The following is a 24,524-nucleotide window of genomic DNA, read 5'->3' as shown; positions in this document are numbered from 1 at the left end:
CCACAGCTTTCACTTTTTCACGGCAGAGCTGGGTATGAGCTCTTAAAGTAGCTCCATTTCCTTCACTAGGCCATATAATGGGAGAGGAATATTCACTCTCACTAATAGGAACAAATGTAAAAACAAGTGGGCCCCTAGAGACATGCTGGTGAGTTAATATGGCCTCAATGGTGACAGTTCTTAGGGGACTTAAATGTGCTTCTTTGGAAATGTAAATCACTAAAATGCTTCATCAACTCATCTCACAGTGATTTATATTTTTAAAAGCTGTAAATCTGTGAATGTTTACTTACTAGTAAAACCTGGAGGACAATGGACTTACCTTTTCTATCACCACATCATGGACAGGAAGCTCCTCTGGACTGAAAATAAAGATAAAGTTTATATTAGTCTTGGTTGATCTCAGCACAAAATCATTTCTGTATAGGCTCTTACAAGTCAGCACTTACACCAGCAATTTGTAGTAACAATTGAACAAGAATTCTGAACTGCAAAGAAGAAATAATATGTTAAGTACAGAACTAGGATTTTAAATCAAAGTAGCTGCATAACTTAAGAAAAACATCACATAGCTTAAGAGAACTTTTTTTTTCTTCTGTAAAAGCACTCTGCAATACTACTGAACTGAAACCCAAGTGATTTTTGTTTTGTTTTCTTTGACCATACTATTATTAGCTGATTTACCAACAAAAACAAAAAGCTTCCTCCTTTACTACTGTGCTCAAGGAAAGGCACTGAGATTTTGCTTGACTTAGGAGAGTTAACTCACATGTTCTCAAAACTACAAATCTCACTCTAAGTAACAAGCAGGAGGTAGCAGAAAAAGAAATTAGTCAAGTTACTAGGTACCTAATTAATACTAAAAATTAAAGTCTTTTCACTTCTTACCCTAAGCCTAAAAAGGCAGCTTAGGAATTGAAAGCTTGAAGAGCAATCTTTGACCTGATACATCTTCAGATGTATCTTCCTTTCATTTCATTCTGAGGCCTCTGACTTCTGTTTTTGTTAACAAAAACAGAAATTTGTGCTTTTCCTCTCAAAAGTAACTGGACCACCTTGATGCCAAGAGAGCCTGCCTTCCCCTGCAGCTTCTGAAAACACAGCAGCTCAATTGTAACAAGCAACTCCCTTCTACTCTTGAGGTCAGATAAATAACACACCCAACAAAACCATGTTTAAAAGGGACTAAAACACAGGAAACATGTGAAATACTTTTAAAAGTTCCTACTGAGTCTTGATATTATGAAAAAACCCTCACACCCACATCATTACAGTTTTCTACAGAGCAGCTATTAACCACCAGTATTTTAGACCTGTATTCACTTTGTGCATGGCTGACCTTGGCAAAGGCTACAGAAGTTAAGGCTGCAGTCAGTATAACAATACTCTGATGCAAAACACTTGAATTGTATTCAATCTTATTTCATTTATAAGATGCTGTTTCAGATTCCAAAGTTATATTTGAATAAAGAAATACAGAATGAAGAAATACATTTGAACCACTTCATCTAATGGAAAAACTTGCTCCCATCAACACCTTCACAGAGACCATACACAAGTCAAAGTTTCCAGTCCACATCTCAGAAACTAATTTTAAACCCAAGACTGTTGCTTTTGAGCAGCATTGCAAAAAGCATCATTCATTTAGAAGCACTTAATATATGAAAGTTTTTTTTGCTGAACAACATAATCAAAAAAACTCTTGATCAATATTTAACACACTAGAAACAACATCTAGTCAGTGCTACTTGTAAATGTTAACAAAATTATAGTATTGTGCATGCTCTCATAACTATATCAGCTGAAAGCAGGCCCTTCCTATGCCAAATGTGACGTAGAAATTCAGCTTATTTGAAGTGGGAAGAAAAAGCAAAAGGGAAGAAAAAATTCAATTTAATACAATCAGCTTAGGGTGGTTGTTGCTTGGTTTGATGCACAAAGACTTCTAGGCCTTCTCACATCACTTAAATTTCCAATTCTTCAATGACAGTTGCAGGCCCTGCCGACCCTCCACGAGCCTCCCACAGCAGCCTCATTCTTCCAGCCCTACGAGGTCACACCAGCAGCTGGCTGGGCACACAACAAACTCTTTTTCCTCCAGTGCTGCCTGCAAGGCAAGGATCTGCCAGCTCCGCATCCCCGCGGACTCACAGCAGCCACAGCAGCTCCTCTGCTGAACTGGTACCACTTGACAGCTTCTCCTCACACTGGCATGGAAGCTAATCACATGAAAGATTAATCAAATCTTATTTTTCACAAAGAGAGAATGAGTTCTAGTGATGTAGTAAGGAATTGCTCTCTGCTAATTTTGCAAGTTATCATCAATGTACAAAGAAAAGGCACGGCTGAACCTCCTGAGCAGGAAAAGGCTGCCCTCATGTCCTGGGGAGCAGACACCAAATTAATCCAAAAGCAAATTTATGCCCAGATCGCTCATTGTTTTGTTGAGCTGCACAGCTCTGCACTAATACCACAGTCACACTGACATTCCACAGCAGCACATTAAGGCAGCCCCGTGCTGTTATCCCTCAAGACGCTGCTGAGCACCTGGCAAACAGCACAGAAGCCAAATGAATTGCCCAGGGCTGCTCAGAAACCCACCGGACCTGCAGGAGTTCCTGGAGATCTCCCTCTCCATTAACAAAATGCCATCAACTATGCCCCTATACTCACATATGTAAATATTAAAACCTACCCTGCAAGGACTGAATGAAAGGCAGTGCAGGCATACAAATGCTCTCAAAGCTCCTAAAGGTACTTTAACTAAATATATTTCCATTTAGTGTGTTCTCTATGCAGAAACATTAGAGATTTTCTTTTATTTGAGAGAATCAGACACAAAATCAATTTATGTCAATGAATCTGTTATTTCATTGTACCTTCCCTTTTTTCTTTATAATGATGCATCTTCTCCTTCCTTCCCCAGCCAAGCCAATCAAACATTTTTACACCTTAATTATTTCTTTTAAAAAATAATCTTCTCTAGCCATTCCCAGTCTATTTAAACTTGCATTTCTCCATGGTTTTTATCTGCATACTTCACCAAATAATAAACAGAAATAGCGAAAAGTATTAACGTAATATAGCTATATCCTGCCCTAAGATGACTGTTTTCCTTTAATAGCTGAAGTAATATTCATTTAGGGGATCCAGAGAGAACAGAACTGATTAACATAATTAGCTTGGAACCATACAATCCTAGATATCCAAAAGAGGAGCCACAGGGATGCTTTTAAATGAAGTCATGAAAATAAGGTATCAGCAGAAACAGGATCTTAACACTCTGCTGTCCCCACTAAATAAAATCTGAGTAGGTAAAGTCAGCTGTTGGATGATCCAGTGTGGGAACTCAAAATGTCTCTCAGACATTTTTAGAGGTTCCAGGCCTTGGTCAGAAGCATTTTAGACCCTGGCAGGCAGCTGGAAACAGCTGTGATTTTGAGTTTGAGCCATGGAATGAGTTACCAACTTTGAAGGTAGAACAAGCAGTCACAAAGGGTTAGATAGCATAGTAAAAGTAGTTACAAAGTAGAGGTGAAATTTTTTTAGTATTGTACAGGGGGGTTTTAGTACCTGTACAGAGGGGTTGTTATTTTGTACATGGGGGTCAGAAGTTCTAAGATGGAGGAAAGTGGGCTGATCCTGTTCTTCCTCCTTCTTCCTTGCCTCCATGTTCTTAATGATGCTGGCATTCACAGATTGGTTTAGAGTAGAAAAGCACTTGGTAATATAGGTATTGGGGAATAACTGTAAACATGTTATACGTAATATATCTTATAAAAGATAGCAGCAGCCCTGGGCGGGGAGAGAGAAGAAGACAGCAGATAGAGAGGATGTCAGGGTGTGTGTGTGCCTCTGCCTGGGCCGCTGATCAAACAGCCACAGCCCAAGAACATAATCTGTTAGATAACTAGCAATAAACTGCCTTGAGACCGAACATCAAAAGACTGTGGAGTTTTTCTTTGGAAGCATGGCTTGGAGGAGAGACTTCGCCACCACACGAGACCCCAGACCAAGCTCGGGGTTCTCACAATCCAGGAATTAGCAATGACACACCTGGTCTGTGCCTTGCCATGAAGATAAGAGCTCCCAGCTGCCACATGGGATCCCAACAGCCTGTCACTGCCAAGGAGCTCTGCAGTCACAGCACTAGGAGAAAGGGCTGAAGATCTTGTCTCCAAGCTGGGAGCTGCAAACCACTGCAAGAGCAAATCCCAACTACAGTCTGACAGTCACCCTGCTACAAGGTTCCTCCAAGACATCTCACTGGAAGAAAGTAAATAGTGGATTCCAAGGTCTGACTGCAACTTAGGATTTCTACCCATTGGTAGAAATGGTGGTGATCCACAGCACCTGCCCAAAGCTATCCTCCCATCTTTCAGTCTGGACTACTTCCACCTTCTAGTGAGGTCTCCAAGATCAAAAGACAAGATTTCATTCATTAGACCTGATTCAAAGTGCCTTTTTTTTTTTTAATGTTTTAAGAGATGAATGGATCTTACATCTTTAAATCCACCATAGTGGCTAACACAGGTTTTCATGCATGTTTCAAGAAAACTTTTTTAAAAATTATGTCAAATGCATAATGATCTGTCACTTCAGAACATTAAATATGCAGATTTATGGTTTTGACCATTACAGCATGTGTTGTAATTAACCTCCTTGTGTAACAGTGTTAGTTGAAATAAATTGAAAAGTCTAAGACTTAACAAGCTTATAGTCCCCTACCCACTATTGCTGCTTAAATCAGTAATCTTTAAATAGCACTTTGTGTTTGTATTGAACAAATACATCAAGGAAGGACTTTCTTATATTAGACACTCGACAGATTTATTCTTTTCCTACATTTCTATTTGAATCCCAAGTATACTCCCTGCTGACTCAAATCACAGCATTTTCCTGTTTCTGGTTTGGCTTAAGTTTAAGAAATGTAAAGCCTTCTCTGTCCTTTGCAGATTCAGTTGAGGATGGAAGATATTTAGTGCAATAATCAACCTTGGTACACCAGTCACCCCAGAACTTCAAATTCCAGAGGATCAATTAATTTCTTTACAGTTACAAACTGGACAAGGTCTGACAACAAAATTTTCATTGGGGAAAAAAAAAAGTGGCAAAAATTGACCACAGTAAGACCAGAAATACTACAAAGTTTAAGTGCCTGAAGAACAGTAATGTTCAAAATCTTTTAGTATGTTATATTTGTATTTCTCAATTTCTATTTCAGAACTGGCCAGGGCACCGTGAAGAACTTTGGGGCTTGTTATAATGAAATATTTGTGGGAATAACTGTGATACACACAAGTCATTTAATTAAAAAGTCAATTACATTCAATATTTCTATATTACTGAACCCAGTGTAATACATTAAAAAGGTTTAATCCTCACAAAGCCTGCAAAGCAGTACCTATGCAAAAGATTTTCTCAAACTACTAATCAATTATTTTCTCATGCTGTCCTCTAAGTGCAATAGCATCACCCTGTACCACTGCACAGAGTTTCATTTTAAATGAAAAATCAAAATCTGGTGTCACATTTTCAATATAATCTGGGAGAAGTTTCTAGCAGAACACTGATCTTCATAGTCTCATTGAGTTAATCATGAAAAAACAAATGCTGTGCATTCAGCTTGTATTTGTGATGCACTTTTAAATGTTTAAATCCACGAGGAAAACATACTTGCTATTAGCCAGGAGACTTACTTTGAAGGAAGTATTTTTAAAAATTTTTAAAAACAGTCATTTGTATAATTTTGAAACCTTTATGATCAATAAGTTTGTGAGGAAACATGGACAAAAACATCAGTAAGGTATAAAACTCCAAACCAAAAGTGATGTCAAATGAATTTGTAAGTGATCATGCAAAGATAAAGGTATGAAAAGGGAAGGATTCACTTGACATGTGTCTGAACATGAAGAGCTTTAGTATAAATGGAGTTTTCTTGCTCCACAATATGAAACTCAGATTGCTGAAGTAACAGCTTGCACCATTACAGTATCCAGACATATTAGGAAAAAGTAAATCTTCCCAAATAGGTACAGCTTTAAATTGTGTGATTTGTCAGGAGTGAGTTGTAGGAGTCTATGGCTTTACTAGACACAAAAAAATGAGTATATTCACACTGGGAAACCAATTCTACAGCAATAAACACACTAACAAGGTGTTCTATTAGCTCTGCCTCCCCCACAATGTCTGATGCATGGCACATAAAGCTGTCAGGGCAATATGGGGTATTATGGATATGTACAGCAGTGCTTTGCAACAGCATCACACCTTCAAGGTAGTTTGCAGAGGAATCCTGACTATGAATACTACTTTAATCTTCCATCTTTTCAAACTAAATGAAAGCAAAAGTGTTATTTTCAAAATCAATAACACACGGAAAAGATTTCTGAAAATATTAAGGAGAAGGTAAGAAAGCTTTTGTTTTTCACAGATAAAGTTCTATGGCTCACTTCCTTCTTTCTATATCACAATGTACTTACAAACTCGTAATTTTGATTGAGTCTGCCTCTTAAAATAATTGGAGCTCTGCTACTGTAATCATTCACTTGGAATTTTCACTGAACAACCTCTGCACAGTATGGGGGTAGTGACTACAGCAGATTAAGAAACAGCTTTCAGAAGTTTTGTTAAAATTCATAAGCAAGCCAAAGCAATTACTTAACATATGGGATAAGCCAGTGTGACATTCCACAATATAATTATCAGGAAACATGCTGCAAGAAAGAATTTAATGCTGGCAAAAGGTTGGACCACATGTGATTTTGTGACTAAAAATCACTTTTGTGATTTTTATTTGCAATTATTTGTGGTTTCTGTGGATGTTGCTGCCAATTTGCACAGCCCAGTGCCATGAACATGTAGCTCCTGCCAGAAAGTCTCAAGCAATGTGAACTGTAAGAGAGGAGACAAAATAAAATTCAAGTTTTATAAAATTCAACTAAATCTCAAAATGGTGACTTTTTAGTAAAGTACTTGGCTGCTTGAAAGAAGTTGACTTTGCCGTTTTTATTGCCAATATGAAAAATTATCATTAAATTCATAGCAAAAAATATAGAACTGTGTTTTCACTGCCAAATGCTGAAAAAATGTGCTGTCCTTTGTTTTTAGTGGAAAGGTGTGTTCTATATGAAAACTTGAAAGCTTCCCCAGCATGGAATCAGAACACCTTTAAGAAAATTTATAATCTGCTGAACTGAGCACATCAGCATTTCTAGTGATTTTTAATGTCACTTTAATTGCATATAAATGAACAGTGAGGTTAAAAATGTCTTCTCAGAACCAAGTTTTTATAGAAAGATAAAAATTAGCCTAAACTACCTTAAAATTCCCAAGAGTCTAAAAGGCAAATGAAAGAGAATGCCTTGTTTCTAATTTGCATTTGATAGATGTCTAAAACACCTAGGATTTTCTCCTTAAACACATTATCTCCTGTTTTGTAGTACTGCTCAAAGGTTCCTTCCCGTGCAGATTACTTACACCATAAATTAACAGCGATTCATGGTTTGCATGTTGGCAGCTTCACCTGCATTAAAATTCATGCACTATGCAAAGCATATTTGAACATAAATTACCTAAGATGGTATTGTTCCAGCAATATATACTTGTTCGATGCTGAAGTTCAAAGCATTATGTACCTACACTTGTTTCTTTGAGGAAATAAACTTCAGTGGTCTCAAATCCCATTTTGGTGGGTCCTTCATTGGGTCAAGAGTAGCAGCATCTTTGAACTTCTAAAAGCTGTCCCCCCCTTTTAGCATCCTTTAAACCTGTGCCAGTGAAACACACTCTGGCCATTCCCTACATTCAGTTACTTTCATCTTCTAGAAATGCTAAATTCCATAGAAAATAAATGAAATAAATATATACTTCTGTTTTACAGCTTAAGCAGTAACTCAAAACCATTGCATATTGCTTTATGAATGTTGTATAAATTAAATCACATTAACATAGTCAATCATTTTTTTCTCAGTTCTGCTACCTAATAGCTCTTTTCATAAAAGGAAGTACTTTATGAAATCCTAGTACACACTGGATGATCTACTCAAATCAAGCAGCAGCAGCTGTTAACAAAAAAACACGTTATTTGTCCTTAGTTGGCAGAATTTTCCTGCAGCTTTTTTTTGTGTTTGCCATCAAATCTACAGGATTGCGTTCACCTCATTTCCTTCTATATCTGCAGAGAATTGCTGAAGTGACAGCCTGGAGTAACTCAGCTGAGAGAATGGATTTAAGATTCAAATTTCAACTCTAGTCCCAAGAATAAACTTAAAATAAAGCTAAGCCAAAGAAAGGGGCAACACTGTGACACAGATTTAGGAAAAAGAGAAGACGACCATACCATTCTAAATTACAGCAAATAACAACAGAACATTTCTTCCTACCACAGGAAGACCATGCATGAAAGGAAAGCTAAAGAACCACACACTAGATAACCACAATTACACAAGGGGAAAGGAAAGACAACAAAATACTGTTGCAAAAGAAATTAAATGCACAGTCCAAGTCACAGAAAAATTCATTGGTAACTTCTAGTCACGTAATTTCTAGGCACTTCCTCCTTCTAGTGAAGTCCTACCACTAAATACACAAGTGCAAATATATACAACTGCAAAGCTCACAGGTGACCACCCTTTGCTGCATCTGGTTTAGACAATTTTCATGAAACAGCTTTGAATAAACAAGCACTTTCCCCATAAGGCTGACAAAGAATACTTGTTAAAAGAGCAAGTGTGAGAAGAAGTGAACAACAAAGGCACTGAAGACTTCCTTGTAGTAACCAAAACACCTTCTAAAGCAACACTTCTGACCACACGCTCTTGCAAAAATAAGACCTCACTTTAAGGAAGCAAATACTGCAAACTGCCATGGACAGCTCATGCTTTTGGACACAGCTTCAAATGCATGCACACAAAGAGAAGACTCACGACACAACCACCACCAAGAGTGCAGACAAATTCACAGCACAGTGTTCACTTCCCTCATGGAAGCAGAGCTGTAAACTCAGTCACAATGGACAGGACTAAGCAAATTTTACAGCAGGCCCAATGTACTCTTCCACTATCAAGGATGATTAAATAAAATTACCTATTTACCCTGGTCTCTGAACCAGCCTCACCACTTCACAGCTGCATAGTAAGCAAGGATTCATTTCAATTTATCAGGAATTCTATAACTGATAAATCACGTGTTTGCTGTGTTTTCAAAACAGGTTATGTCATACAGAAATGCAATTAAAATACTATTGTAAAAGTAGTTCCCCATGGAAACAGGCAAAGAGGAAAATAAAAAGGACAGGATTTGTCTAATGCTAGGAAGATGGACCTAAAAAAAGCATTTCAAATCTCAATAACTAACCCAAGAAAACTACCACTTCTATCCAAAAAATAAAGATAATATCCTCAAGGTATATTAGGGCAAAAGGAAAGAATGTTAAATAGAGCTGAAATCTGTGGTTGGGTTTTTTTTTTTTTTAACAGTAGTTCCTCAATATGATTAGCAATGAATATTCTGCAGCAAAATAAGTCAAGGCAAGTGTATCACATATTAGAAGGCAGAATCCATGCCACATAATACAAGATTCCAATGGAGATAAGAGAATTCAGCAGAGTTCCCATGGTAGATCTTAATAATGCCTCATAAAAATTCTAGACAGACAAAATGAGGCATATTTGTATACTGAGGAGAAAAAGAAGAGAAACACAACTTTTGTCTAGTAAGAGAGATCTGAACTTTTATTAAAATAAAGATTTGCCTTTGGCAGCTGAAAGAGGCTGAACTTGGCACTTCTTCCCAAAGGAGGGAAGACTTTAGCCACTCTCCTGACAAGAGGGTCTGACCCTGTCTCACAAAGCTGAGGAGAAGAAAATGACAGCAAGTCCCTACTGAGTGACCAGCATAAATAAAATGCAGTAAGCTGACATTTATAAGTGCACTGTTAATAATAAATGCTTCATTGCTATTTTAGCACATGACCACATCACTTAACATGTTTGGCAATATTTACTGTGCCTAGAAAATTAAGAATAGTGGTTCTGTTTGACTAGGAACAGTAACTTTGCAACGCTTCTTGTAGCCTTGGAGCTCTTTCCTTGAACTCTGATGTGCAGATTTCATGGCCTTAAAAGGAAATGGCTTTAAACTGAGGCAGAGGAGATTAGATTAGATATTAGAAAAAATTTTTTCACTTTTAGGGTGGTCAGGCATTGTAACAACTCCCTCCACCTAGGGAGGTGGGTGGAATCACCATCCCTGGAGGTGTTTAAGAGGCTTCTGGATCTAACACTGGGTGATGTGGTTTAGTGGTTATGGGGTTACAGTGATGGTGCTGGGTTTACTGCTTATCTCTTCCCGATTCTATAACTCTCCTACTAAACTTTGAAATTAAAATTATATAAAATCCCTAGTTTTTTTAATAACTGCTGTTACCAAAATCTCAGCATAACTTATTTTGCTGCCAAGAACCCTCAGAGACCTGTCCTTGCAGCCCTTATCTGGAGATAATTCACTTATGTACCCACCCAAGTCAGCACGGAGAGCTGTGCAAGAGTTACTGCTCTTGGACATGTGGTTCAAGAGCACACAGGAGAAAACACTAAGGAATACTTCAGAGACAAGGACTATTTTCCAGCATGGCTACATACAAATTACCACGAAATAGAATCCAAGAGGGGATAACTGGTTGCTCATCATATTTCTCCCTATCAAAAAGTTCAAGGTAAAATAATAATACTGGAGGAAAAAAAAAATAATAGTTTAATTTGCAGACATTTAATGGAGTATCTCACTGCTCAACTGAGCTCTCAGTTTCTTTGCTTCCCAAACTCATTTTTGGAGCACCCTGTAGAAATGCATTGGAGCTAATAAAAATGCACTATGTTTTCTAAAGAGTGAAGTTCGATGGAGAAGAGCAGGTAGGTCTCATGTCAGGAAAAGAAAGAATGAATTCTGCTATTTGAAAAGTGCCTCTGGCAATGTGATAATCTCCATCATTAGCAAACTATTCTCAAAGCATGTTCTCTGCTTTAACAGGCTCATGGGATAAAGACTAAGGGTATGAGTCATATTATCAGCTGCTGTGAATTAGTTTAATTCCATCAGAATCAGCACAGAGCTACTGTAAGAGTAACACAGGAATCTAACCCAAATTTTGGAGAGAGACTCTCATGAATGGGGTGAGGGGCAGAACATATCTGTATTTTCTACCACTAGTACTTCTATTGTACCACTCCTTAGTCCTCAGGGGGTAAAAGCCCACTTGAACAACCTTGCAAAATAAACCTCCAATCTGCCCAGTCTCACTATGCTGATCCTGGAATATTTATCATCATAACAGCATCTGCCACACTAAATATATATCCCAGTTTCCATTTACTGAGCAGGTAGTAAAAGGAAAAGCATGTGTAAAATGCATCACCCAAATCAGGCCACAAATTGTGACAATACAGGTTATTGCCATAATATAACAAGTACTAATATAAGTTAACACATATCTTGATAATAACACGGTCTGAAAAGAACTGATATGGTGCAGGCTGAAGAAATAATAGTACTTTTAAATTTTTTTAATCATGTCATGTCTGCTATGATTTTCACAGCTCCTCACCAAAAGTTACCAGAACAATTCTGTTGCTGGCACTCATCAGGGAACAATGGAAAGAAAAAAGTTTTTGGAAAGTTGCACTAAATAAATTGCAGTTTCTTCTGTTATTTCTACTTCTTAACTATTAATGTCTGAACAGTTAAAACACTTTCCACAATATATTAGTCAGAGTATTTAGATCAGAATCTATATTTCCCAATAAGGAATAGTAAAATTTGGACTTGAGCTGTACCTGCCCCAAATTCCAAAAACCTATTTTTTTTTAAGAAAAGGAAAACTGTGGTCTTGACCAGTTTTCTTATAAGAAAAAACAAAACACCTCTTTCTCAGCTGGGTGATATACCAACAAAGAAATATAAAAGAATCATCAAGAATATACACACACAAGGATGCTTTAGAAGACCAGATAACATAAATCCTAATTTACAGCTAAAAAGGAAAAGTGTAGCACATTTTATTTTTTTTTAATATTTTTGCTTGGTCCCCAAATGATGGAAAGACTGAAATCTGTAGTTCCAACAGGTACCAAACAAATTAACGTGGCTGATGTTTCTTCTTCAGGGGGATGTCGTTCAATGCTTTACAGATTTCAGTACAAAGCCCCTCAGGACCTGGAGTACATTGACCAGGGGTATGTTGGTGATGCTGCTCAGACTTGCTCACACTTTAGCTTTCTGTGCCATTCTACGGAGACACTGAGGCCATTTGGCTTATCCTGCTCTGACTTTTGGCCTGTGTTGAAAGGGCCCAAAGTGGATCAGCTCTTTAAACTGCTGCTGACCTTTACAGTTGCAAAATGCTGTTCTCAGCTTCTCCCCTACTTCAGGATCATGGACAAAGTTTGGGCTGTTTTGCAAACTTCAATCAGCCAATGCCCTTGTGACCATTCAGCTTTAATATTATGTGGGGCAGGGAGAGAATCAAGTTATTTTGTCCTTGTAGTTAACTGGGGACTTTAATAAAAAATAAAGACAAGGATATATTAATGACAAACACATCTTTAAGTATGTGCTTCAACAACAGTCAGTTAAAGCTTGAATTCTTATTTACTTTAAAAAAACAGTCATTTGAATTTCTTGTTTTCTTTTACTGTAGTAAGACCTTTAATTCTTTTTTAGCTATAAAAAATAACTCATAAAATTATCACTTCTAAATAGTCAAATCAATACAGACATTACATAAACTGTCCATTTAATTAAATAAAATACCTTTTAAAAGATTCCTAGTTGTAGTAGGGGACTTGTTACCACCCAAGGAACAAGGTATTTATTTAGCTTTTTTTAACCATTCCAAAGCAGCACCAAATCAACTAAATAATTCCAGGAGGTGGAAGGGGAAAATCCCAGATCCTGAGGCATTACTGGAATGCCTGCTATGAGCTTCAAGACACTCAGAAATTCCTTTAGGCTTATTTTCCCTGAAGTTTTTCCCTTATCAATGACTCCTGATAGAAAAAATGCAAATAGAAGTTATCTACAAGGTAAAGAAAAGGGCTGGTGAAAGAACAGTCCACACTGAATATACTGAGGACATTTATTTAAAAATTTAGCCAGGTTCCAAGATAAGACAGACAAGAACTGCTTTTTTTTGAGGTGCAGGGTCAACATTCATACAATGCTGACCAAGAAGATACATCATATCAAACAAGAGGGGGAAAAAAAGGAAAAATGAAAAACTGAGCACACAAACCCCTGATTATTTATGAATACCAAACACGTTCTGCCTTTTTTCATTTCCAAAATCAGCTTAAACAGTTTTTGTTATGACTATCTGTGAAGAGATCTTAGGCATTTCTCCCATTCCTAAAATACTTGATTGCAGAAGTCATCCATTATAGGCTAAGCCTTCTCTGAGCCCTATGGGGGTCCCCAGAGATGGGCTGCTGGGCCTCCATCAGCTGCAGGCACAGCTCGAAGCCTCCATCTCCTGCACTTTCTAGAAAAGAATATCCAATCTTATCAAAACACTGGCAGACTGTATATACAGACACTGGTGCTAGACTTCAGAGGAAAAAAATGTTCATTTTAAAATTGAATGGTACTTTTCACATCAGCCTGACTGCTCAGCACTCCTGCACTGCCATGTGAAATCAGCAGCAGGATTTTTACTGGAAAACAAATTGCATCGAATAAAGACCATGCCTGAGGTTTTTCTGGGAAGGGATTTGCTGCTTTTTTTTATATATAAATTTTTAGTAATTTTAGTTGGTAACCACATTGGGCTTGTATAAAATATACTGGTCTGCTCTGTCAATACTCATGGTCCTGACTAAGACAAGCTCCCTGACATAGGATTCTCTGAAAGAAAAATCACAAAAGTGAAGGTATTTTTTTAATAGGCTATTCCATGTTATATGAATATTTATTTAATTAATTTACTAATTCAATATACTATTCCATGTATACCATGTATATCAGGTGACACTGAGGAATATCAACAGCACTTGGCAGAAACAAGTCTGTATTAATTAAGAGGAACAATACTAATTGGAGAGACAGAAGAGACACGTGAAAGGGGACATTGTGAACATGGCTGGAGTGGGAGGAACACTGTGTCAGGGTTGGGGAAGACATGCAAGACACAAGGAACAGAAGGAGACAATAAGTAAGAAACCAGGAGCAGCAGAAAGAAGTCATCATGCGCAGGAGCTCCTGCACTGCCTGACACCTCACCAAAGGAACTGGGGTGATCCAAGGCTAACCCAGGACAAAAAGGAAGGGAAGCTTGTCCTGGAGGCAGAGGGGAGACAGGTGTTTCCTCTAGGTGACTGTTAGAGTGTAATGGTTTGGAGTGTTCCTGCCCAGCATCCAAGTCAGCAGTCAGAATGTCATGTTATCTGGCAGTAAATTATGAAAACAATTCTCCAAGTTGAGTCTGGCTTGCCTGCAGCACCACATGGCTTAAATAAACCACAACCCACTACTTCCTTATAGCCTTGCAACAACAGTAGCTGGTAAAGGCCAAATTTTCTACAATTTAGCTAATAATAAGAGTTTCACTCTTCCTGGTTCCTGCACGCCTCTACCATACAATTTATCTTTGCAGTAGAGTAGATCATAACTGCCACAATTTAGTCAGAACAAACTCCTCCTAGCTGCATTTTGTTTTGCACACTCTGCTGTTAAACATCTCAAGAGACAGTCCCCTTGGTCTGCCCACAGGTTATTTCACGGCTTAGCTTTGCTGGAAACCTTCTTCCCACATCCAACTTCCCTCTAAAACTTCCCTTTATTCATTTCAAATAAGTCTCATTATTATAATGCTTTGCTACTTCTCACTGAACACACTTTCTTGTTCCCTAAATTCATTAAGTATTAACTCAGCTATAATTTTTTTATTTTAAATAGCAATATTAATAACCTGTCCACCATTTTCCTTTTAGTATCCAAAGTTAACTAGAACATTCACATTCACTTGCAGAACTGCAAAGTAAAGTACTGCAGCAAACAAATTAAATTGTGTTCTGAGGGCAGCAGCTACTAAAAATTTAAGACAATATTGAGTAAAGATGGACCTAACTCTTGTAAATAGTAAATACTACATCACTTGGAATTGATCAAAGATAACAGATACCTCAACTGAGGGTCTTATAAATAGGTTAAAGTGACATATTTTACTTAAAGGGAAATGCTATATCTGTATCCAATCACAGTCCAAGTCCTCCACTGGTAAATAAAAAGGCACTTTCCCTCCCAGTCTTCTCTGAGGAAAACCTGAACCCACTTTTACTGTTATGGCAGGAAGACAATAGAAGTCTTCAGGTCCCTCAAGTTTACAAATTCCTAGTTTAACACACAAATAAGGACACTGGGACACCAGAAGAATTGCAGATCTAGACCAAAACTACTTTTGAAATGTCTCCAGCCTTTACATTAGCTCATATTCTATCCAGTGGCAAGTTACACTTGCAGCCTGAATGCTTCACTCTCTCAAAATTATCTTTCCTGTCCTATCAGCAATCAGCTGAACTTTGAATGACCCTTCACAGAGCCAAGGAAAGCTTCAAACAGGACACAGACAAGGAAAAATAGAAAACTACTGATAGTAATCAAAGCCTATTGTACTTGAGAAAACAAGCCCTAATTTTGTATCAGGTTCCTCACACCCAGCACTCTTCTGATACAAAAGCCACCTCTCTTAGTGTTTTAATATGTCAATATAAACAAGATTACAAACCCCTGTAGATCTTAACGAGGACACTTTAAGCTTGGTACTACCTGCAGATTTTGTTTTCAGTGTGCATCAGCCTGTCTGCTAATTTATACCTAAGACATTGTAGGGAATTATGGCTCTCAGGGATGACAAACTTCTGAGGCTTTTGGTACATCCTGCTGCATTTCAAAATCTCATAGAACAGGAGTTTCTTTCAGACACAGCAGGCCCAGTATGACAGCACACATGACCCAGATAACAGTTAAAATCTATAGTGCAATATAAATTGTCATTTCAGGGAAAGGACATTGATATGTTTATCCTAATTATATTCCTATGCTTCTTATATTCTTATGCTTCTTTATTCTATTAGGAGAGATTTTGCTTCTCAGGAAAATAAAAACATAATTTGCTAGACATTGAATTTGTCTTAAAACAATCATAAAGCAGCCTTGAGAGCACTCCTAGGTGAAATCTGCCCTGTAACAAGACATGGATAAGCTACAAATAGGCACAATTAGTGACAAGATTATCTGCATACACTATTAACCTGTGCAGTCTTTATGTAATTTAAATCTTTCAGCTTTCATCCCTTGAAGCTGACTATATAGAGAATTAATTCTGTATTGGTGAGTAGAGATGTTCCTGGGCAAGAGAACATCTGGGGTAAAGACTGAACAGCAGCAGCAAGTGGAGAGGACTTGAACAATCTTTTACACCTAACACATAAAAATGCAAGTACCACAACACAAGTAACAGGAAAAGTTCAGTTCACAAGGATACCAAAGGCAGAGGTGAAGCCTGCAGTGGCTTCCATTACCTCTGCCCCAGAAATAAAATAACTCTGACATCCTTTCTCCAGGCATGTGGTGCTGCAGCTGGGCTTTACCAACACAAGGACCTTTTTGTGTGAAACAGATTTCTTTGAATGTCACACATTACATTAACTCACCCCAACAAAGCACAAGCAGTCTGCAGGTAAAGATGACTTTTAACTGACAGCTTGTAAAAACAATAATATTGCAAAAAGGATGGAAAAGGAAAAAAGTCCCCCAAAAAACAGAACATAAACATCCCCCTTCCCAGTACTATGAATTACATAGGTATTACAAAGTTTTCCACTTATCACTGGTTTTCCTGGATTTAAATTGCATTTCATGTATTCAAACAAAAATGCTGAACACCAAGAACCTCAGAGAGTCCTAATATCATCAAGAGTATCAAGTCAGCTTGTGTTCATGCTGGATATTTACATCTGCCAACCACAAAAACCCTAATACAATTTAATACTCTAATCTTCTGTTTGCCAAAAAGGAACAGATTATGTTACAAAGGAGGCACCTGTAGGGGAACTGCATCTGGACTCTGGCATTTTCTGACTTAAAGTTGATTCAACATTAGGTCCTAAATCAGCAGAGATTTCAGTAAGGTTGAAAATATATGAAGCCAAAAGATAGCAATCTTATATGGACTGAGAAACACTTTTGCTCATATACAACCATTTAGTAACCTCAGTGTGATGGGATCTTTTTAAAATGAAACGTTTTAACAAAATTTTTATAAATCCTTTCAAGAACTTCAAGTTTGTTTACATCCAACTAAGTTATTCACAACCAAAATTTATCTCCAATTCAGCTTGGAATATGTTTTTTGTAGACTATCAGTTTTCATTCCCCAATAAAACATTTTTAAATACTTCACTCCCTATGCAAAAATCAAATTACAGAAAGAAAAACCTAGATAGAAATGGAATTGAAAAGCACAGTGAAAGATTAGCCAGCAGTAACCCTTACACAGCAGTTTCCAAAATATCTATTAAAGGCATAATAATACTTTCATCAATAAGTAATACAAAAAAGAGCCTGAATATTCATAGTAGCAAAATTTTAATCTTATTTTCTTTACAAGCTTGCTACTTACTGTAGAAACCCAAATCTATCTGTGACTTTGTAAAGATGGTAGTCAGCATCTTCCCACGGTTCAATCTGAGCACCCTCACGTCCCTAAGGGGAAAGGAAAAAATAAAAAGCCAAATTATATTTTATGACACAATAAATAAAGACACATAAGGGAGCATTCAACCACTGAAATCATAACCTTTGTAACACTTTGGGACATGGTGGCAGGAGGTTAGAAGAGGGGGAGGAGAACACCAGCCCTAAACTAACGAGGCAAGAGAAAGGAGAGCAGAACACCTATCCCAGCCCTTACAAACAGTATATTCATCACAGGAAATCTCTTTTGGTCACTGCTATACACAAAATACATTTCAACCAGAGTCACAGTAATCCCACACCTGTTGTTGAACTCCACAATAATCCATCAAGGTCCCCAGAATGTCCTCTACTCATTTCATTTCTCAAATCCATCTTTCTTGAACAATAACCCACAAGAGCACATCCTGCAGACAGTCCATGCTGACTTGCAGCGGCTTTCAAACAATGCAGCACTGAGTTTTCCCTCAATTATGCATTCATGCATGCCCCATTCCTACTCTCCAACTGTTGATCTTGCAAAAGGCTTGCAGAAGTTTAACTACATTTCATCTCTCCCTGCTTCTGGTGTGGACTATGCACAGGTTGCTGGCTGTGAAATCAGGCTAGCACGCAGAACACAAAGTGAATTAGGTTTGTGTGGCCTGGTTTTAGTAGCAAGGGGCTCCAAGGGTGGTTTCTCTGAGAAGCTGCTGGAAGCCTCCTCCACATCCAACAGAGACAGAGTCAACCAGCTCCAACATGGACTTGCCACTGGCCATGTCCCATGCCATACTGGAGCAGGTTTGGTGGCAGGACCTGTGACCCCATGGGGGACCCATGCTGGAGCACCTGTGCCTGAAGAGCTGACCCTGATGGAGGGAACAGTGCTGGAGCAGCTCATGAAGAGCTTCAGTCCATGGGAAGGACCCACACTGAAGAAGTTCACTGAGAACTTCAGCCTGTGGGAGGGGCCCCCCACTGGAAAAAGGGAAGAGTTTAAGGAGTCAAACCCCCAAGCAGGAACGAGTCACAGAAATGTGGAATGAACTGACCACAGCCCTCATTCCCCATCCTCCTGGCACTGCTCAGGGGGAGGAGGTAGAGAAAACTGGGAGCAAAGGTAAGCCCAGGAAGAAGGGAGGGTTGGGGAGTTAGACCCAGTTTTTATTTTATTATTGTCCTACTCTGATTTGATAGGTAATAAAGTAAACAGATTTCCTCAACTCAGGTCTGCTTTGCCTATGACAGTCATTGGTGAAGAATCTCTCCCTGCCTTTATCCCAACTCATGAGCCTTTTGTGACTGAGCAACTTTGAGGAGCAGCTGGCATCAGCCTGCCACACACAAACAGGTTTTTCCTTAGTCCAAGGTGAGCCACTCATTTACTGCACACTGTGCCAACCACCAGTAAGTCTGGCACATAAAGCATTTCATGAACTCTACAAACAAGGCTACTGCTCTGTACTCCAGTGACACTTAAAAAGCCCAGAAGAGTTACAAAAATACCTGACTACTATGCAAGCTATCCTAGGCACAGTCTGTGCCAGGCTTTTCCTGACTAGGGGTACAAGAACAAATAGTGTATGATCAGGGCATTTCTTTAGCTCCCCACAACAAGATGAGAAACAATACAGCTCACTCATCTTTTTCTGCTATGATTTCAGTATTTGTACTATCATAACCAAAGACTAAATAAATAAAAAGTAAAATGAGAGTCCTTCTGATCTCACAGATACACTGAGCATCCTCAAATACCCCACTTTCACTACTTCTAATACAATACGCTCCCTGAAATAGTCCCAAAGTAACTTGCTATGCACCTGAAAAATGAGTTGAGTCATTATGCAGAATATCCCCCATGGAGAGCTTAATTCACCCAAAGGCCAGTGTATCATTAAATATCAAATTAGTACTCAACAGACTATTTTAAACAACAGCAAGCTGGAATCATGATTCACTTTTTAAACAGACATATTAAAAAGATTCATTATAAAATGTTTTTTAAATTACCAAAAAGTTCACTTACTCTGTCATACTTGGCAACTATCTCTGCTCGTTCCTGGGCAAGTTTGATAGCAGCATCCTGCTCAGCATCTGCACCTGTATAAGAATTAAAATAATGTTGTTCAGATTTTCTCCCTTGTGAAAAACGAACTGCAGCCAAATATTTGGAAAATCAACTTCAGGGAGACTACTTCAGTGGAGAAATGCCAAAACTATTGTGTCAAAGCAAAATATGACCTTGGTGCATGTCTTGAATATGGTTCAAAACAAGGTACAGTTACTGCACAGTATCTTAATTGTCGAGTTTAGAATATTTCTGATTATCTGCCAATGTAGATATTAAATACAGTAAAAAAAAAATTCTGCTCAACCCACTAACTGAAAGACTGAAGTCCTAAAGCCCACTAATTGGCAGTTCCACAAACATTCTAATCATCAAAGAAACCTGAAACATTCACTACTGGCTTAAAACAAAATTGTGATGTATTTACAGGATTTGTAGAGATATTGGAATACTGAAGAAATACTGCATGGCTTTCTACTGTTTCTTAGAAATTGCCTAAAACTTAGTTCTCAGAAAACAGGGAAGGACGTCATTACGGTGTCAGAACTGCAACTTGGGCAACCCAGAGCTGGAATAAGTGTAAGGAGATGACAACAGGAAGGTTGACAGGCAAAAACAAAAAAAACAGTGTGTGAATAAGCACTGGACACGAGGACACTGCAGATGCAGCATTTACTACATGACTGGAGTTCAAGTTTTGCTCAGTCCTGTTCCCTGAGCAGAAGCCACCTCTAGGACATGGACAGGAACAGAGTGCACCAAGAAAGGAAAAGTTGCTATTTTGAGTATCCTACAGCAGAAAGCACTTCAATACCCCAAATATAATTATATCAAACCAATGAGGTAAATCAGCTTTAATTAATAAGTTTGTGAAAGATTCAAGCATTGAATTATTTTGATTATTAAAAAGCAATGAACTTCAGACAAAGCAAGGCTTGAAAAAGGTTTAAAATATATTTCAGTCTAACACTGTTATAAAAATAACTCCAAGCATGTGGGTTTTTTTCACTATCTAGTTCATGGCAACATAATGAACTTCAGGAATTGTACATACCAACCATCTGGCCCATGAAATAGAAAAACAGATCACATATTACCGTTTTCTATCCTATGACATTAACACAATTATTTGTTTAAACCTAGTGTTTCTTTAATAAAGGTTACCTACATATTTCTCAACATTTAGGTAAGAAGTTGTGCCAAGGTGGCCTTCTAAGCCATCTGTTTGAGATTTAACATAGTCTCCGCTTGTTTTCACTGCACCTTTCTCCAGGGGCACACTAAGAGAACCTCAGTATGACCCACCATAGACACAAGTACCAGCATTTAGACAATAGCACTGCTCATCCTTCCCTAAGGGAAGGTCTGCCTGCTTCTTCAGAGCTTTCATTTATGATCCTCAGAAGTCACACCTGGTTACCCTCACCTAGCCCCCTCTGTCACCACCATTTGCCAATCACATTACTCCCATTTATTAAAAATACATAGAGCTCTATCAGTTTCTCCAGTGTGCAGCAGAAGCAGCACACATGTATTTACACAGTTATTTGAGAGAGAAAAAAAATAATAAATAATTCAGTCTGTTACATTTGGAAGCTTCACATCTCTAATCTACAACACTGACAAATCATTTCCTCCCTGTAAGATAAGGGGTGAGTAGAATCATTTAATAGTGCTCAGACTTTGGTGTGTCCAAGCAGGGCACTGCTCCTCCTGTGCTTTCAGGTGCTGGATCCTTTATTCCTAAGATGAAAGGGGACTCATGACCCAAAGGTGGGTCTCAGGTTTGCTTTTCTCTGACACAGCTTTACAGCCACTGCAGGGCTCTGTTACCCTGGCTGCCCATGAGAGCTCTGAGCAAGACACAGCTCCCAGAGCCCTCCAGAGCCCCTCCCAAGCCCTGTGGCACCCAGGGGCACAGACACAACTTCACACCACTGCCAGGGCATTCCAGCACTCCCCCAGCACAATTACAACAATCTGGTCCCTAATCTTTACTAGTTGTCATAGCACATCTGCTAAACTGACAATGTCCACTAAAGCTACCAAATTAACACTGACAAAAAGCATTGGGTGAACCCTGGTTTTACTTTCAAAGTGAGAAGATAAAGGAATTGTAACCAAAATTAAATTGTGTTTCCTTCTGAAAGACAGATCTATGCTTACAGCAAGTCTTTACAGAAGACTAATTATGAGTTTTTACAAAGTAAACTTTTAACTTCCTTAGAAATCTGACATTCCTTCAGCAACTTCTAGTACTGATTGACCCAAATCTCCACTTCTCCAATGGACAGCTGTGGGGAAAAGCTCCCTTGTTTAAAGTTTAAAGCTTGCCTGCTGCTGAGCTTCAGGAAATAAATTAAAAGTCCTATCATTACTTTCCAAGTAGAAGAGATTACATTTGAGAAAGAGTGAAAGAGTGTGGCTGAATATAAGCAGATGATATTGTAATGCACAGTCAATACATTCACAAAGTACATAGCTGATACATTTTTCTAAACAGAAATAAAAATTGTTTCAATTTTTATTTTAAAATGTGCTCAAAAGGACATGCATATATCTTCAAAAACACAAACAGAATAACAGTATAAGCTAAAAAAACTTCAAACCTTTGCTTAAAAGAATGCCAAACTGTATTTGCACCAGAAAGCAAGTTCCTGATTTATGCTGAAAATGTGGCCATGGCTTACCATCCTTCCTCTGCATAAGCAATGTGTGAATCGAAGTTTGGCATGTTCTGTATCTCAAGACAATTCAATTACATTTAGTGTGTAAATTATCATATTCATTGCCTTTAAAGTAATCCTCTTTGCTTTCTGCCAGAATCATCTTAACCTTCCAGCTGCACTAAGATAGTTCCATGTTTCATTAATCCATCCATACTGAAAACCCAGAAAACATCTTGAGATGGGGGCAAGAGCTTTTATTTTGGGAGATAAGAATTAAACATTATTTTTCTTATAAGAAGAAATATTTAAATATCTCCAACTTAGAAATTACATGTTGATTCCTGGTAAACTAAAAGCTAAATATGGGAACAAAAAGAATTCTTTGGCACAAAAATGCATCACTATGAAACTGAGGGCAAATAACTGGCATTCTGAAGTCTTATCAGTTTTGTTCAGTGTTATCTCAATGTTTTTGTAAGAAATAGAGCTATGGTTTGATGATCTGATGAAAATTTTAAAAAATCCTGCCTTACTCTTGCTTTCATGCCATCTTCTCTCTTCCATGTTCCACATGGAGGAAGAGTAGCTGCAGGTGTAGTCGCTTACAGACACCAGAGAATCTTGACCCAAGACCCCCCTATACTCCATCTAAACATGTATTTTAAGGTGGGGGTAGGGAGAAGGTAGGGGGGAAAAATTTACAACAATGTAATTTTTTATTCATTTAAATCACCAAGCTAAACACTGAGGATCCCTTTTGCAGTCCCTGCAGTACCTCAGTTTTCCAAAATAAAGGAGGCAGAACTGGCAGGACTATCCCTTATGTTTCCAGCAGTCAAGAAGGAGCTGAACAGCCTGTGACAGCCTAGCAGCAGCTCAGCTGCTCCTGGTTGGGATGACTAACACAGAGCCCATAGTTACACCTGGCTTTCATCACAGCCTGGCAGAACTCAGCTGCTGCTGAGGGAGGAATGGCCAGAAGACAGTAAAACACTGGTCTTTCCCACAGAAAGAAAAGCTGCTGCTCTACAAGGTTTACTAAGTAGCTGTATTTTGAATTGTTTGTCTAATCCTGCATGGCTTCTAATCCTGTTCAGCTACAGAACTGCAAACCAGTAAGGTACAACCTTTTTTAAAGTTATCTTCATGTGTAATCCACTGAGCACACACCTCTAGTCCCTACAAAAGTAGTCATACAACTTACAGGAATGATCTTTGGGGTTACTCAAACTCACTAGTGCTGTTCTCTCTGAAACAACCTAAAAAATGACTAGGCTGTATCTCACCTGCCAAAGGTAACAACCATGGAGTAGCTCCTTCATGAAGGTAGTATGAAATCAGTACCACTGAGAGCCTCAGTGGTTCCTTACACTGAAGGAGTAGTAGATAGAAGATACATTGCAGTGCTCATGCACCAGCAGCAGTATAATAAACTGCCTTTTACAGATGTGCCATAAATGTAAGAAGAATCACAGATTAGTTGAGGTTGAAAAAGATCTTTTAAAATCATTAAGTCCAACAATTAACCCATCACTGCCAAGCGCACCATTACACCATGCCCCCAAGCACCAAGTGCTTTCAATTACCTCAAGGGATGGTGACTCCACCACTTCTCTAGGCAGCCTATTTCCAGTGCTTGACAACCCTTTTGGCAAGAAAATTGTTCCTAATATCCAATCTAAACTACCTCAATGCATCTTGAACTCGTTTCATCTCTCATTCTGTCATTTCTTACCTGCGAGAAGAGCCCAGCCCCCACCTGGCTACACCCTCCTGGCAGGGGGTTGTAGAGAACAATAAGTTTCCCCCTTGAGTTTCCTTTTCTCCAGGATAAACACCCCCAGCTCCCTCACTCTGCATAGGACCTGTGCTCCAGACCCTATCACAGTTCCATTCCCTTCTCCAGACATGCTCCAGCACCTCAACATCCTTCTTGTCACAAGGAGGCCAACGCGGATTCCAGGATTTGAGGTGTGGCCCCATCAGTGTTGAGTACAGGGGGCAATCACAGCCCTGGTCCTGTTGGTCACACCATTGCTGGTACAGGCCAGGATGCC

The 24,524-nt window shown here is 38.6% G+C and overlaps 1 protein-coding gene across 5 annotated transcripts in view; it reads right to left on the bottom strand.

Moving 5' to 3' along the window:
• Nucleotides 1-24,524, bottom strand: part of USP6NL (USP6 N-terminal like) — a 111,249-nt gene that overhangs the window by 40,424 nt on the left and 46,301 nt on the right. For all 5 annotated transcript variants that reach the window (XM_021530972.4, XM_085568638.1, XM_021530974.4 and 2 more), the window contains 3 exons: nucleotides 19,757-19,830; nucleotides 17,675-17,757; nucleotides 323-362 (listed from right to left, as the gene is read on the bottom strand). In XM_021530972.4, coding sequence (XP_021386647.2) covers nucleotides 323-362; nucleotides 17,675-17,757; nucleotides 19,757-19,830 — 197 coding nt within the window. The remainder of the gene's footprint in view (nucleotides 1-322; nucleotides 363-17,674; nucleotides 17,758-19,756; nucleotides 19,831-24,524) is intronic.

This window comes from Lonchura striata, chromosome 1A (assembly GCF_050655825.1).
Source record: "Lonchura striata isolate lonStrDom1 chromosome 1A, ASM5065582v1, whole genome shotgun sequence".
Classification (NCBI taxonomy): domain Eukaryota; kingdom Metazoa; phylum Chordata; class Aves; order Passeriformes; family Estrildidae; genus Lonchura; species Lonchura striata.
This window is presented reverse-complemented; position numbering and strand designations above follow the sequence as displayed.